Here is a 16,351-nt window from a genome sequence, read left to right as displayed (position 1 = left end):
CAACCAGCCTGGGCAACAGAATGAGACCCCTTGTCTAAAAAATAGCAAAAAAAAATTAACCTATTTCAAACATAAAAAGTTAAAACAAATAGAGCTGAAAATTTGTAGTAAATGGAAGTCCATCCAAAAAGTTGAAGGGATTATTGTCTTCATTACCATGTGAAAGATTCAACAGACAAGTTATGTAGATGTATTCTTCCTTTCAACTGGAAGTTATAAAAATCACAAGAAACCTCATTACTTAACATACTTTGTACATTTAAAATATGTTTGTATTTTAAATAAATGAGTTTAAAGATATACTGTAAACTTCGACCATTATAACAAATTGTAATGATAAAACCAAGATGCAATTTCTTTAGGAATTATGTGAGAAACTACCTTTTAACTAGAACCCCTGGAATTCCTCTGTAAAGAGAACAAGTAGAAATGTAGCATAAGGAGTGGTATTTTCATTGGAATTGAGGAGTTAAAGGAATCCAAGCAGTGTTATGTGGGGACATGTGGCTAATATATTCAGTACTTTTGCAGGTGTAACCATTCACATCTTTTCAAATTTGTTGCTACATTCATACCACCTAGACTGAATAGGGCTAAGCCTTTTTTCCCATACCAGGTAATTCATTGCTACCTAAGTAAGCTACTTTGCCCAGTGGATGACCCATTTAAAATATCCATTTTGTTGTTACTATTTAGCATGCATAAATGACAAGCCCCTCACCTTTGGGAACACTCACAATTTCTCCCACATGGTTGACTACACTCCATTCGATAGTGGGATTCCACCCACCTTTTCCGTGGTGTGTGGTGGCTTGATTATTGCAGTCATTGGCACCAGTCCTCAGGACACCTCGGAATGGAAGCAGGATGATCTTCCAGTCACACAGTCTTTGTAAGAGGACGGAGATTCCACTGAGGGATGCTGAGCTGCCCCCCAGGCTGCGGCCCCCCCGGGCGTCTGGTCTGAGTGCAGGGCTGCACTCGAGGCTCTCGTTGCCAGGCGGTGTTTGTCAAAAGAGAAATCCTGTTGTGGGCTGTGGGAAGCCTGCAGTTCACCTATTCTAACAGAGTTTCTGAAAGAATCATTTTAACTATGCTTCCCTTTTCCTGCGTTTTTTTTTTTCCCTCTTAATCGATGTGGTATGATGTCATCATATAACCCTATGAGATATGGTAAAAACAAATAAATGTACCTTGCCCTAAATTCAAAGACAGTGTCATTTATTGTAAAACTCCATTCTATATAAATAGGGCACCATCAACATTGTATTTTATGTACACGGTGCCTCCGGAGCACGACGCCACATGCATGAAGCGTGGAGACTGCCATGCACATGGCTCCTTCGTGCACCAGCTCTGGTAGGAACTTTTATTCTCGTATGACTCTTAACAACCCCATATACTTTGTAAGGCTCTGAGTTAGTATTGAAGTTTTATTATTAAAGCTTACCCTCCCTTTGTCTCACATCATGTAATAGTAGGTATACTTGCTTGATCCAGTAAATATTTAAGAGGTATCAATGTTTTCTATAGCCTAACATTTCCAGATTACATACTGTAACCAACTCCATCTCTGCCCAAATGGAATGAGACAGTTCCTAGATGGCTCTGATTGGTCTTCACTGGTGCCTGTAGGCCTGGCTAAACCGATTCACTTCTGGTACCTCACTTTCTTTATATGTAAAATGGGACCACAGTGTCAGACCCAAAGCTGTGGGAATAAAAGGACATCTGGGCAGAATTCTCTGATCTCTTTCCTAATATGCATAAGCATAGATGATTACTATCCGTGGTGGGTTATTGTTTGTCATCATTGTTTTCCCAGAATGTCGCTGAGGAAAGGTGAGTATATAATAAGCTTGTGGGGTTTTTCAGGCAAGATTCTCCACCTTGCACATGTCTGTGCCATGTTTCTGCATACTGCTAACTGAAATAGCAATGTGCATGCTTGTAATTTAAACAATTTCTCTTCCTTTCTCACCCCCTCCACACAGCTGCTCAAATATTCAAGAAATTAGGTTTGTAATTATATGATCAAAACGTATCATCCTTTCCTTGCCCAGCATAAGTTATAGAATCTCTGTGTCAATCAGTAGCTCTGCATCATTTTCACAATCCACCTAATTAAAAGGGGGGGGTCATTCTTAATCTTGTCCTGTCAGATATTTCCATTTATTCATTGTTTATTCACTATATAATTTTCCAATGAAAGCTGTATTTTTAAAAACTAATAATGCATAAACGCTTATGTGAATGAATTGTGGATACCACATTCTCAGGAAATAGAATATTCATTTATCACACAGAATGTTTCAGCTTTTATTTTAAACTGAGCTCCAGGCAATGGACTAGCAGAGTTTCTGCATTTCTCAAGAAAACATAAGCACATAGATCACATAACTGTACTAAATTAAGTAAAAGCAAATAGACATTTTTAAATATCTGAAGTGGTAAAAAACAAACAATATAGTTTACACAAAGACTGCAAGAATTCAACACAGCATTAAAAACAGCAATATAATGATGTAAATAAATTCTACTTGTGCCTGGTTTATTTGCATATTTATTCTACCTATACCCTAAGACATGCAAAGGAAGTTGGAGACGTACAATCTGGACTTATGCATGCACCTATGAAGGACAACAACCTAGAAATCCAATGATTTAGAGAGACTGGGTGAAACCGATCCCACATGCATACTAAAATGCCAACCCATGCCTTGCTCTGGAAGACAGGAGTCGTCTCCGCAGATCTGAGACAGCTCCAGGTCAATTTACAGTCCGGACGATGCAGTGGCCGGATGGATCACTAGGCTCTCCCTCACCTGTGTCCAGTTCTGAGTTTACTAAGACAGATGAAGGTTCGAATCCAGACAATCAACCTGGCCATATTTGTGGCCAAATGTCTACTTTACCTTTTGTCCTTAACCTTAGATAACCTAGGGCTTACTCTAAATTTAAAGATTAAATTTTTGAAATTAAAATTAAACCTTTGAAAAGAGAATTCATAAAAGAATTTTAAGTGTTTTAAAGAAAATCAATAGAAAGTTTCCTACAAATGTGAAAGATACTAAAATGAATTCCTCGAGGCCTCTGAAGCCCTCCTGCGGAGGCCCGCTCAAATGCCCCAGGCCCACCACTCAAAATGCGTTGGAGATGAAAACCTTTATTTTGAACAATTTACTATCATTTGCCACTCAAGGCAGAAGGTTTCCAAATTTACATCTTCTAAACTAATAGCTATGAATTATCTCAATGTTCCTAATAATGCTGAGAGCTAAGGAAGCAATTCTCATTCACCCAAATCAGAGAGGGAGTTAGTTTGCTCCCCACCCCTTAAGGGAGAGTTTTTTCCTTCCATATATTTCCTAAAAAGTATTTTAAAACTAAATACTTGAGAAATTGATTGAAGATGCCAATCAACCTAGGTAAACAAAACGGGCTGCAACACTCACACTCTTTCTCACACATAACACTGAGCCTGTCCACAGGAAACAAACATTTTTAGTAATGTTCATTCCTGTTTGGAATTCATTCCAAAGAATAATACCTTTTAAAACACTATAATCGAAGATCAGAGTCTGGCTAATGTTCCGCCCTCATGTCTCAGGTGTGAACGGCAGAGGCTCTGCGAACGCGAGTGCCAGTCCGCTCTCTGAATCCACTTTTGTCTCGCCCCAGTGAAGATAAGATGAAGGCAGGACGCTGCTGGGGCTCCCTTGTGAGATCGGAACCGGGTATTTAGCAGGTTTACAGGGGCCACCTGCTAGATGCGGTCTGGGTTAGGAATGAAGCTCACGCACTCCGCAGCCACCCCGTGCAAAGGGGTCCCGCGCAAGGCAGTCTGAGGGGTCAGTAATCCCAGCTTCCCGCCCTCCCCTAAGAGGGAGGCGGGGCATAGAGGAGACGAGGAAGAAAGGGGCACTAGATCGCATTTCTTTTTATCTTATCTGATCCTCACGGTTGCTTGTGAGATTAGGATGTGTATATTATTTATAAAGTTCTGAGACCTGAACGACAGCATGCACATAAACGGTTACAACGAACGGGTCGGGTCTAAGCCGCATGAGAGGCTGACTGGGCAGAGGGGTGCCGGGGCACTGGGCACCTTCATATGAAGCAGCGAGGACGAGTGTACCCCGCGGTGTACACGGCAGGCAGCCGGCGCGCTCAACCGCAAAAGCCGCGCTCCATCTCCGCACGCCGGGCGCTGCGCAGCTGGCTTGAGGGGGCACCTCTGCCCGGCTCCTGCCCCTCCTGGAGCCCGGCGGGCTGGGCCCGGCAGAGTCTTCGGCACGCAGCATTTTCAGGGAAAACAGAGGGGAAGGCGAGGAAAGAAGGGGCTGGGGCAGAGTGGGGAAAGTATCGCTGTTCTTGACGTAGCCTGGGCAGTCTCGGGCAGGGCACCCCGCACCGCCGCCGCCCGCACACCCGGCACCTCCGCCGCGCACACAGCCCGCGGGGCTCCCTCGTCGCTCCGTTTTCCCCAGTCGCAGAGGCCCTGGCGGCCCGGGCGGCTGTTCCCTCGCGCTCCGGCGCCTCTCAGAGGCGAGGGCGCGGAACGCAGGCGCCTTGGCCGTCTTCTCTAGCGGTCGGAGCGGTCAGGGCGCCGAGGAGGAGGGGGCACCCGGACAGTCGCGGCCCGAAAGCGGAGAAGCGAAGCGCAGACTCGAGTGCGAAGCCGACGCCGGGGGACGCTCGCGGCATCCCCGGGCCTCCCCTCACCCCCCCACGCCCTGCGCCCAGGGCTCCTGCCAGGGCCTCAGAGCCCGGGGAAGGGCGAGGTGGGGCGCTTCCCAGCAATACCGCCCTCCCCCTCCACCCTACTCGCCCCGTGCCAAGTCCGAGGGTTGACTCGAGCCCTTGAGCCTTAAGGAGAGGCCGGTGCGGTGTTCGCAGTCGCAGCGGTCCTCACATTCGGCCTGTACTGGCGTCGCATGGAAGGCTGGGCAAAGTCAAATTTGGGGCGCAGTCACAGCGCCTCCAACGTGTTAGGCCGGGCTGAGGCCCAGGCAAGTTTCCTGGGGAGGCTGAGGGCGCCCGTCGGGTGCGCACTGTGGCCGGGGCGTCAGGCGGCCGGGCGGCAGGCCATGAGCTGGCGGAGGCTCCTGCGGAAGCCGTCGTCCAGGAAGGCGTAGAGGAAGGGGTTGAGGCAGCTGTTGGCGTAGCTCAGGCTAGTGATGAAGTAGGAGATGGCGATGACGAGCGGCGTCTGCGGGAGGTCGGCGGTGAGCGCCACCACGGTGCTCAGGTGGTAGGGCGTCCAGCAGACGAGGCACACGGCCACGATCGCCACCACCAGGTGGGTGACCCGCTTCTTAGCGCGCTCCAGGGACTTGGCGTGGCTGTCCAGCCGCATGGCGCGCAGCCGGCACAGCAGGGCGGCGTAGAGCACGCAGATGGTGGACACCGGGATGGCGAAGCCCAGCACGAGCGTGTAGAGGCGGCTCGCCCGCCACCAGAAGGCCTCCGGCTGCGGGAAGACCAGCACGCACTGGCGCCGGCCCTGCTCGTCGTCAAGCTGGGCGAAGACGGCGAAGGGCAGCACGACCAGGGTGACGAGCCCCCACACAGCCAGGCTCACCGCGCGCGCGGCGCCGTAGGTGCGGCCAGCCACGCGGCGCGACCGGGCGGTGGCCAGCACCACCAGGTAGCGGTCGGCGCTCATGACGGCGAGGAAGTAGAGGCTGGAGAAGGTGTTGTACTGGTCGATGGCCACGATGAGCTTGCACATGATCTCCCCGAAGGGCCACCGCCGCAGCAGGAAGTCGGCGATGTTGATGGGCAGCACCAGCGTGAACAGCTCGTCGGCGATGGCCAGATTGAGGATGAACAGGTTGGTGACGGTCTTCTTGCGGGGCGCCCGCAGCAACACGTACAGCACCGCGGAGTTGCCCGCCAGCCCCACGGCGCAGATCGCCGAGTACACTACCGGCACCGCCACAGCCAGCTGCGAAGGCAGCGGCGCCAGGCTCGACGCGTTGGCGCAGCCCAGCGCCGGGCCCCTGCACGATGCGTTCGCGGGCCCGGGCTCCAGGAACGAGGCGTTGTGCATCTCGGCGGCCAGGGAGGGGAGCCGACCACCCCGCGTCCTCGACGGCCTAGCGCCCGGCTCAGCGGCCCCAAAGCCCGCGCCGCGCGGACCCGCGCCCGACAGTCGCTTCGCTGCTCCAAGCGCTTCTGTAGTTTCTCCAGGGGAGGAAAGCTCCCGGCCACTCTACGGCCCCCTGTCACTGGGGACTCAGGGAGCTGGAAAGCGGAATGGAAAGCACAGGTTAGGCTCGCCAGAGGCAGGGTCCCGAGGGGTGGAAAGCGCCGCGGCGCCCCAAATCTACCCACGTGAGCGCTCTCTGCTACCTGTTGAAATATTATTTCAACCAGTTGAATCCTACATCAAACGAAGTGCTAGAGAGAAGACTCCTTTCCTTTTTAGGAAAAATGCAAACCCATCTCCCCTCTTTTAGGACACCCCTGGCAGACCCGGGTCACCCCACCGAATTCCGCAGGGGGCAAGGTTCTGTGCGCCCTCAGTAACAGCAAGCTCAACAGCAATCTTTGCCTTACCTGGCTGGCCCAGGGCAAGCGTCTGCCTTTCCTGCAGCGGTCAGGAGAGGCGCCTGCCGGCCGAGCGTCTGCCTCCCCGCGTCCGCCCGCAGTCTGCGGCTCGCGTCCCCGCCGGTCCCTGCCGCGCGCCGGGAAGTGCAGGGATGGCGCAGCCGCGACCGCGCTGCGCTGACCCGGCCGCCGCCGCGCCCACCTCCGCCCCGCCCCGAGTAAAATGGCCTGGGAACTAACCGAGAACAGCGTTCCTAAAAGTTAAAGGACTCTTTTCTGCCACCCAGTAGTGTAACCTCACTCCATCTGAAATAATAAAAAGCCCTCCTGTTAAGAACTGAATTTAAGAAAAACAAAGTTAAAGTGTTACTGATCTATTTTAAAAGGAAAAAAATGTAGTTGAGGCTCCCATTCCATTTATTAAACACCATACTACAAATGGGCTCATGTAATTTGAAATTTGAAATTACATGCGTACCAAATTACATATTACACAGAAGGAAAAAGTGAACACAGGCTAGAAGATTGTCAGTGTCCAATAAATAATGGTCAACAATTTGAGATACTTTCATGCTTTCTAAAAATATGTGTAAGTAAAAACTTGACTAATAAAGACAAACTGTTTCTGAAAGGCTTTTAGGGAATCATGACTTAATGTGTGTGTCATAGAACCTTGCCAGTGGTTCACGCTCTCCTGACTCTCACACATTCCCCATTCTCTGCGCTGATGAGCCCTTCCTTCAGTCACAGCGTGGGGTTGTCAAGCGAGGCAGGGCAGGGGCAGACTTGGGCTCCAGTGCCGTTATCTCCCTGGACCTTGCATTCTTCTTCTAGAGAGGGAAATCATCTTAGGCACCTCACCAGCTCCTTTGAGAATTGAATGAAATAAACAAAATATTGGTTTCCTCCAATTCCTATTTTTTCCATCCATCTACCCTGTGGGAGCCTCAGCAAATTAAAACATTGAATTAAACTTCCCTTCCATAAGAGCAGACAAAGCCCAGATAAAGTGCATTGCTGGTCCTTTATGATGCATTTTAGAGAAGAGAGCCTGCGATTCTTAGGAGGCCTAAAGGAACCAGGAAAGAGCCTATGGGTCCAGAAATACAATAGTCCCCCCTTCTCTGTGGGGGACACGTTCCAAGTGGATGCCTGAACCCTGAGACAGCACCAAACCCAAATGCCTTTGACTGGAACACATTTCTTCCACTCACAAATCTAATGCCTTTCCGTCTTAACTAAGCATTTATCACTCCCTGGGGCTGTAAATTTTACATTTTGAAATGTGACAGCAAAGCTAGCATGAATTGTTTTCCTTCACAGTTTCAGATAGAAGGTTCATTTTTACTGTACATCTGAACAACCTCAGCATGCAGGTGTTTTTCTTTCCTTATTAAGTCAAGAACTGTTACCTTTTCACTTAAAGGAAGCACTTTATGGCTTCTCTTTGGCACATCCAAACTGCCAGCAGGCGCATGCTAAAAAAAGCCTAAAGTGCCATGAACAGAACTTTAAAAGTGATTCCAGTGAGGGCTCAGAGAGAAGAGTAGAGCAGTAGGGAAAGCCTCAGTCTTCTCCAAGAATACCTAAGTGATCCTGAACAGAATATGGGTGGAAATAGGGACAGTAAAGGCCATTCTGGTGTGGTCGCAGGCAGAAAGAGGAACATGTTATTGGAAACTGAAAGAAAGGCCATCCTTGTTACAAAGTGGCAAAGAACTTGCATGAATTGTGTTCATATCCTAGTGTTTTGTTGCAGGTAGAACTTGTGAGCAATGAAATTAAATTTTTGGCTGAGGAAATATCTAAGCAAAGTATTAAAGAAGCAGTCTGGTTCCTTTGATGGCTTATAGTAAAATTTGAGAAGAGAGAAATAATTTAAAGATAGAATTGCTAATCAAATGGAAGCAGAACTTAAAGATTTGGAAAATTCTCAGTCCATCCATATGGAAAAGAGTGAGAAAGCCTGCGCAGAGAGAATGCCAAGGGTGCGGCCAAACAACTGTCTGATATAAGGATATTAGTCGGCCAGCTAGACAAAAGCCAGGACCTATGGTCCGAGACAATGGGAAAATGACCCTGAAGGCAATTCAGGAATCATCAGGGAAGCCTCTCCCATCACAGGCCCAGAGTGTAAAAACCCCAGCAGGTGTAGACACACCACAGAGAGTCTGTTAGGACGATGCTCAGAAGAGCTATCGGGGTCAGGCCTCTCCCTTGACCCGGATGAGTAGAGCAACTAGCATGTGACTCCAGCCCCCGGGATCCAGGGCACAACCAGCACAGAGCTGCCACAGGGATGGGGCTGCCCAAACTGTGGGGACAGGTCTGCCACCCCAGTGTGTCCAACGGGTGGGACATCAACACGAAGAGGATTATTCTTGAGCCTTAAGATTTAATATTGTTTGCCCTGTTGGGTTTTGGACTTGGGCAGCATCTATTACTCATTTCTTCTTTCCTGTTCTCCCTTTGGAGTGGGAATGTCTATCTGTTCTTCTCCCACTGTTGTATTTGGGAAGCACATAACATGCCCAGTTTCACAGGTTCATATCTGAAGAGCAATTTGTCCTAGAGTAAATTGTACCTTGAGTCGCAACCAAATCTGATTTAGATGATGTTTAAATGTGACTTTGGACTTTACATTTTTGAGTTGATGCTAGAACTAGTTAAGATTCTGGGGACTGTTAGCATGGAATGAATGTCCTTTGGATGCAAGAAGGACATGAATTTTGGAAAGTCAAGGATGGAATACTATGTTCTGCATGTGTCCTTCCAAAATTTGTACATTGAAACCTAACCCCAGTGTGACGGTATTAGAGATGGGGCCTTTGAGGGCGATTGGGTCATCAGGGCAGAGCCTTAACGAATGGGATTAGTGTCCTTATAAAGAGGCGCCAGAGCCATCCCTCATCCCGCCTGCTTTGTGAGTTACATCAAAAAGATGGCCGTCCAGGCAGCAGGCCCTCACCAGGCTTCAAATTTGGCAGCACCTTGATCTTGGACTTGCCGACCTCCATAACTGAGAAACAAATTTCTGCTAGTTAGAAGCCACCCAGTTTATATTTTATTACAGCAGCCTGAACAGACTAAAATAAGGATATACCCCTACTGTATTATTCTTTGTTCTTTCTTTCTATTGTCTCATTTCCATTCTCTTGTTTCTTTCTTACATTTCTTTTGGATTAAGTACTTTTTTATTATTAAACTTTTCCTTCTTCATTAACTTATTATTTCTACATATTTTCATTATCCATTTAGAGTTATACTGGAGATTATAATATACATCCTTGAATTATTAATATCTACTTTAAATTATTACTTTTACAACCTCCCAGACAATACAAGGACTCTTTAACATTTAAACTACATTTACTCCCTCTTTCTTTTGTGTGACTGTTAATACATATTCTAAATCTACATATATTTTAAACTGTACAAAATATTATTATTGTTGTTTTAACTATGCAGTATGCCTCTGTATTCACCCACACGTTTGTATTTCTGGTTCTCTTGATTCCTTTCTACATTGCTGTGCTTCCATCTGCTATCACTTTCCTTCCATTTAAAGAACTCGCTTAATATTGTAAATGCTATTCTGCTGGTGACGAACTCTTATTGCTATTGTTGTTTTGAAATTTCTTTATTTCCCCTTCATTTTTAAAGAAATATTTCACTGGATACAAAATTCTAAGTTTTAAGTTGTTTTCTTTCAATGCTTTAAAATTTCCTTTTCTTTTTTCTTCCATTATTCCTAATTTAAAAAGTGGTTTCTTGTCTCAGTGTACCTCTTTTGAAGGTAATGTGCCTATTTTCTGTCACTGTTGTTAAACTCTGTCTTTGATTTGGTCTTTCAGAAGCTGCGCCATCATGGGCTAGGAGTAATTTTCTTTCCATTTATCCAGGTTTCATTTTATAGAGCTTCTTTAATCTGTGATTTGATTTGTTTCCTATTTTGGAAAGTTCTCAGCCATTCTCTCTCCAAGTATCAATTCTGTCCCATTCTCTCTCCTCCCTCCTATTGGGACTCCAATTACAAGCCTGTTAGGCTTTTACGCTCTTGTCTGTGTCAGTCTGGTCCCCTAAATCCTGGCTTTCTTTGTGGTCCCCCAATGCCTTCAGTTATATTAGTGGAGTTTTTTTTTTTTTAATTTTATGGTAGTTTATAACAGCAGGAGTTGTGTGGTATAAGGGACCTCATCATAAATAGAAGCAGAAGTTAATATATAAATATTTTTATACAGTACATTACCAAATGAAAAACTACATGTGGGGAGTTTTGGCAGGGAGGGGAGACTATAAATTGAGTAACATTTTTAAACTCTTGTGGATGTAAAGGATCTAGGACAACTGTCCAAACAATTTCAAAAAAGAAAAACATATTTGGAAGATTAACACTACCTGATTTAAAGACATACTATAAAGCTACAGTAATCAAGAAAATAAGGTATTGTTGTAAAAATAGACTAATAGATCAATAGAACAGAATGAAGAGTTCAGAAAAAGACTCAGGTATATATGGACAACTGATTTTGAACAAAGATTCAAGGACAATATAGTAGAGAAAGGATAGTCCTTTCAACAAATAGTGCCGGAACAAATGGGTAAACATACGACAAACAATGAGCTTTAGGCCATATTTGCACTATATATAAAAATTAACTCAAAATGAACACTGCATCTAATGTAAAATCTAAAATTACAGAGCATCTGGAAGAAAACAAAGGAGAAAATTTTTTGACTTGAATGAAGCTAAAATTCTTAAATACATCAAAAGCACAAGCCATGAAAGAACAAATTGATAAATTGGACTTAATCCAAATTAAATCTTCTGCTCTTCAAAAGACAATGTAAAGAGAATGAAAGACAATCTACAGACTGGAGAAAAATATTTATAAAGGATAAAAGATAAAGGATTTTTATCCAGAATATTTTTTTAAATCACTCAAAATTTATCAGTATAAAAACAAACAATCCGATTTTTAAAAAGGCAAAAACCATGAACAGACTCTTGACCACAGAAGATAACTGAAAGGCAAATGAGCACATGAAAAGCTGCTCCACATTATATGTTGTTAGGCAAATGCAAATTAAGACCTCTAAGAGATACTGCTGCAACACCTGTTAGAATGGCTAAAATTAAAAAGACTAATGACACCAAGTGTTGTCAAGAATATGAAGGAAGCAAAATTTTCATATGCTGCTCATAGGAATGTAAAATGGTACAATCACTTTGGAAAACTGTTTGATAGTTTCTCAAAAAGGTAAATATGCATCTACCATGTAATCCAGCCATTCTATTACTAGGTATTTATTGCAAAAAAGAGGAAATATGTGTTCATACAAAGTCTTATACCTGAATGTTTACATTCAGCCAAATAGCCAAAAACTGAAAATAACCCAAATGCCCATCAACGGGCTAATAGATAAATTATAGTATATCTATGCAGTGGAATACAACTCAACAATAAAAAGGAATGAAAATTGATATACACCATAATATAGATGAATCTCAAAATAATTACATAAAGCCAGACAAAAAGAGTATTTTCTGTATGATTGTATTTATATAAAATGTTAGAAAATTCAACCCAACTTATAATGACAGAAATCAGATCAGTTTTTCTTGGAAAAAAAGGATGGGAAGGGCAGGAGAGCAAGGAGAGACGGGGGTAGGATTCCCAAGGGACACAGGGACATTTATTGTATGTGGATTATAATATCTCAACAAAGCTATTTTAAAAATAACAGGAGATTTTTAAAACAGAAGATGGAATTTGACTACCTGGTGCAAGAAGTTGAAACTGAGACCCCTGTATCTGTACAACCCCAGTGCAGGGGGCTCCAGAAAACTCCCGCTGGGGTTCAGAGGGCAGGAAAGGAAGATTATATTAATACTTAGCTCAGCGAAAGGAAACAAAACCCTACCCAGAAATGAGTACCTCGACCTTTATTTCTAATGAATCTGGAGTCCAGATTTACACTACCCATTTTCTACAAGAATCCCCATGGCCTGAAAACAGAATAAATACTGGTCTCCATTCAGAATAGTGGCCACAATTGTGAAGTTGGTTTTTTGTCTTTTCCATCATGTTTTTATGCTTTTAGTACCTTTTCTGTACCCAAAATATATTTATAATATTGCTTTGAGGATTTTAAACATTTACGTAAATGTTATCATCATCCAGGTGTGCTTCTGCACTTTGTTTTTATCCAAATTTATCTATTTAATGCATTATTTAGCTCTGCTTTTTAATTCTCAATAGTATTTTCCTATATTGTGAATACCATAGCTTATCATTTTAAAAATACATTTCATCTCTATTCTTGACTTCCTTTTATGCCTAATGTTCTATTTGTACTTCATTTTTTCTTAATAAATTTTGCCAGAGGTTTTAATAGACTTTTCCAAGATTTAGCTATTTGTTGTGTTGATTCTATTCTTTATTCTTCATTAAAATTTTTTTATTATTATTTCTTTCTTTCTACTTGGGACTTTTTCTTTGTTGTCTTTCTAAATTCTTAAAATTATTGTTTAGATTGTCACTTTTTACTTATTCTTCTATCTATTTGCCTCAAAGTACCAATTCACCTGTTCCTGAAATTCAGATCAGTGTAAGTCAGATCTAAAAAATTTGTCATTTTCATCATTTCTTTTTCACCCATACATTATCTGGAAGTTTTAAAAAAAATTAGATCACATGCGTTTTGGCTGGCAATAGTATTAATTACAATAATAATAATTATTTGAATTACCTTTTAGTGTTGTTTGAGGATTAAAGGAAACCAAATATAAAATACTTAGAATGGTATATAATACTAAAGAACTTGATAAATATTATCTATTGTTATGAAAGAAACTCTCTGTAATCTCATCTTCTCCCATTTTTCACCTTATTTATTTTGCTCCAGTCATATTAGCCTTCTACATGACCTCAAAAATTTAAAACTTATTTTTACCTTTGCAAAGACCTGGAGGTAGAAATACGTTTACTTATTATTCCTCTGCGTAGGACTCTCTGCACTTCTGGCATCACATGGTCTTTTTTTCCTGTGGCTAATGAGGAGGGCTTTAGAGTCTGTCCGCACCACTTACCAGCTGTGCAACCTTGCGTAAATTACGTAACCTTTTGGTGTCTCAGGTTTTCCATCTCATAGATAGCTTTGAGGATTTAATGATAAAATATGGAAAGTATTAATAATAGTGCCTTGATAATAGTAAGTATTCATTACCTGTTTGCTCTTGCTATTATTTATATTATTATATGAGGAAATTTAGACAGAATAAAATTAAATCGCTTATCCAGAGTAACACATTGAGTTGGTGCCATAGGCAGAGCTGAAAAACTTGTCTTTTATTTCCATCAAAGCTACCATGCCATTTCTTGGGGAAGATTGAATGAGATCTATCTCTGTCTTAAAGTTCCTTCCTACCCTCAGAAGTAAAGCACTGAAAACCCAGTGCAGATTTTGATCTTTTCCCAGGTATGTTATGTCTGGTAATGACTCTAGGATACATATGCAAGTCACCACATTAGATGATGTTGTGTAACAATGCTAATAGGAAAATCCAGGAAAAATAGTAAATTCAAAGTCTAATACATCATTTTGCCAAGGCATTGAAGTTCTGTGTCATGAAACATGCAAAGCAAAAAGAACCGGGAGATATCTGGTTTCAATTTGACATCATAAGAGTCACTGATGTCCTCACAAGAACAAATCTAGACTCTGAATATCATGAAGTCGTTTCAGATCCACCCCAGAACTAAGGCTGGAGGGCAAGCCACACCCTGAAATGTGGAGAGACAGGTGAATACAGAGAATCGTGGCTGACAGGGAGCAGAGCCACCACTGGCCAGCAGCTGGACACTTAGAGGGTAAGTGACCAGCTGCTGAAGAATGAGTATGGACTAGATAGAGAGATAAAGACTCCTGGGGCACAGCCTTAAGGTCCCCCATGCTTTCATCAGTTTTACCATCGGGAGTCCCATCAGGTTCTCACTGTGACGACCACAGAAAAATTTTCTCAGGCGTCCTGCAGGCTGAGGGTAATTATTTTGAAATACACTGAGAGCTTCTGTTCTCCTTAACAAAGACCTACCCTCAGGGGAAACTACCTTACCAGCCTAACCCGTGTGTATGGAAATATACCTCGACCGGTGGAATCCAGCCATTCTAGCCTTCGTCATTGGGAAAGGGAAACACAACTGCAGCCCCCCAGCCGTCTTGTCTCCCTTGAGGGGCTGGGGGAAGCTGGGAGCCACTTGTGAAGGTCGCAGTCCACGCGGAAAGGCCCACTAAAGGACAGAGATCTAACCAGAGAGCTGTAGAGTGCTTCCTCTCCTCTATACGTTACTACCACGCCAGTGGAGCTTCTATATAACAGGAGAATACAACAGAAAGAATTGCCTGTCTCGGATGTTATTTAAGAAGAGATCATTGGGGAAACCCAAAGATAACAGGGGAGACAAAAACAAGTACATGAGAAGAAATTTTAGTCTCTGGCACCTACAGCTACAACAAACACGGAGCACAATCTACCTCCTAGCCAGATTAAGCACAAAACTTTATTAACCAAAAATTTCTTTTACTAAATGTATCACGTCTGTATTTTCACAAAAAGTTCCAATACATGCTAAAAGACAAAACACAGTCTGAAGAGACAAAACAAGCATCGGAACCCACCTCAAATATGGCAGAGAGCCATATTGGAGCTATAATATCGGACTGAGAATTTAATTATAATTAACATGCGAAAAGCTCTGTCTTAGTCAGTTCAGGCTGCTATAGCCAACTATTCATACTATAGACAAGGTGGCTTAAACAACAAAAATGTATTTCTCACAATTCTGGAAGCTGGAAGTCTGAGATCAGGATGCCAGCATAGTTGGGTCCTGGGTGAGGACCCTCATCCTGGTTGACAGATGGCTGACTTCTTGCTGTATTTTTACATGGGACAAAGACAGAGAGGGAGAGAGAGAGAGAGAGAGAGAGAGAGAGAGAGAGAGAGAGAGAGAGAGAGATCTATCTCATTCTCTACTTATAAGGACATTAATCCCTAACCCTCATAACCTAATTACCCCAAAGTCCCCACCTCCAAATACCATCACATTGGGTATTAGGGATTCAACATGTGAATTTGGAGCTAGGGCATATGCATTCAATCCATAGTAGGCTCTAATGGGCAAAGTAGACAACATGTGACAACAGATGAGTAGCATAAGCAGAGACATGGAAACACTACCAAAGGAAATACTAGACATCAGAAACACTGTAACAGAAATAAGGAATGCTTTGATGGGCTTATCAGTAGACCAGATATCCCCAAGAAAAGAATCCATGAACTTAAAGATATGTTAATAGAAACTTCCCAAACTGAAATGCAAAGAGAAAAAGGAATTTTAAAAATGGAACAGAAAATTCAAGAATTGTAGGACAACTACAAAAAGTATAACCCATGCATAATGGGAATGACAGAATGAGAAGAAAGAAAGGAAGAAATATTTGAAGTATTTTAAGTATAATGCCTGAGAATTTTCCAAAATTAACAACAAACACCAAACTATAGAATTAGAATGCTCAGAGAACACCAAGCAAGATAAATACCAAAATATCTACAACTACACATATCATATTCAAATTGTAGGAAATTAAAGACAAAGAAAAAAAATCTGGAAGAAGCCAGAGGAAAAGAACACTTTGCTTATAGAGGAACAAGGACAGGAATGCAAACAGGAAGAATTAATGTATTGGAAGTACAAACCCACCAGCCTAGATTTCTATATCCAGCACAATTATA

The 16,351-nt window shown here is 43.3% G+C and overlaps 1 protein-coding gene across 1 annotated transcript; it reads right to left on the bottom strand.

Moving 5' to 3' along the window:
- Positions 1-5,068: 5,068 nt before the first annotated feature.
- NPBWR1 (neuropeptides B/W receptor 1) lies at positions 5,069-6,055 on the bottom strand. The gene has a single exon (XM_012661414.1). The coding sequence runs from the start codon at positions 6,053-6,055 to the stop codon at positions 5,069-5,071; it is 987 nt and encodes a 328-aa protein (XP_012516868.1).
- Between the last annotated feature and the right edge of the window lie 10,296 nt (positions 6,056-16,351).

Source organism: Propithecus coquereli, unplaced genomic scaffold, assembly GCF_000956105.1.
Source record: "Propithecus coquereli isolate 6110/MARCELLA unplaced genomic scaffold, Pcoq_1.0 Scaffold71, whole genome shotgun sequence".
Lineage (NCBI taxonomy): Eukaryota > Metazoa > Chordata > Mammalia > Primates > Indriidae > Propithecus > Propithecus coquereli.
This window is presented reverse-complemented; position numbering and strand designations above follow the sequence as displayed.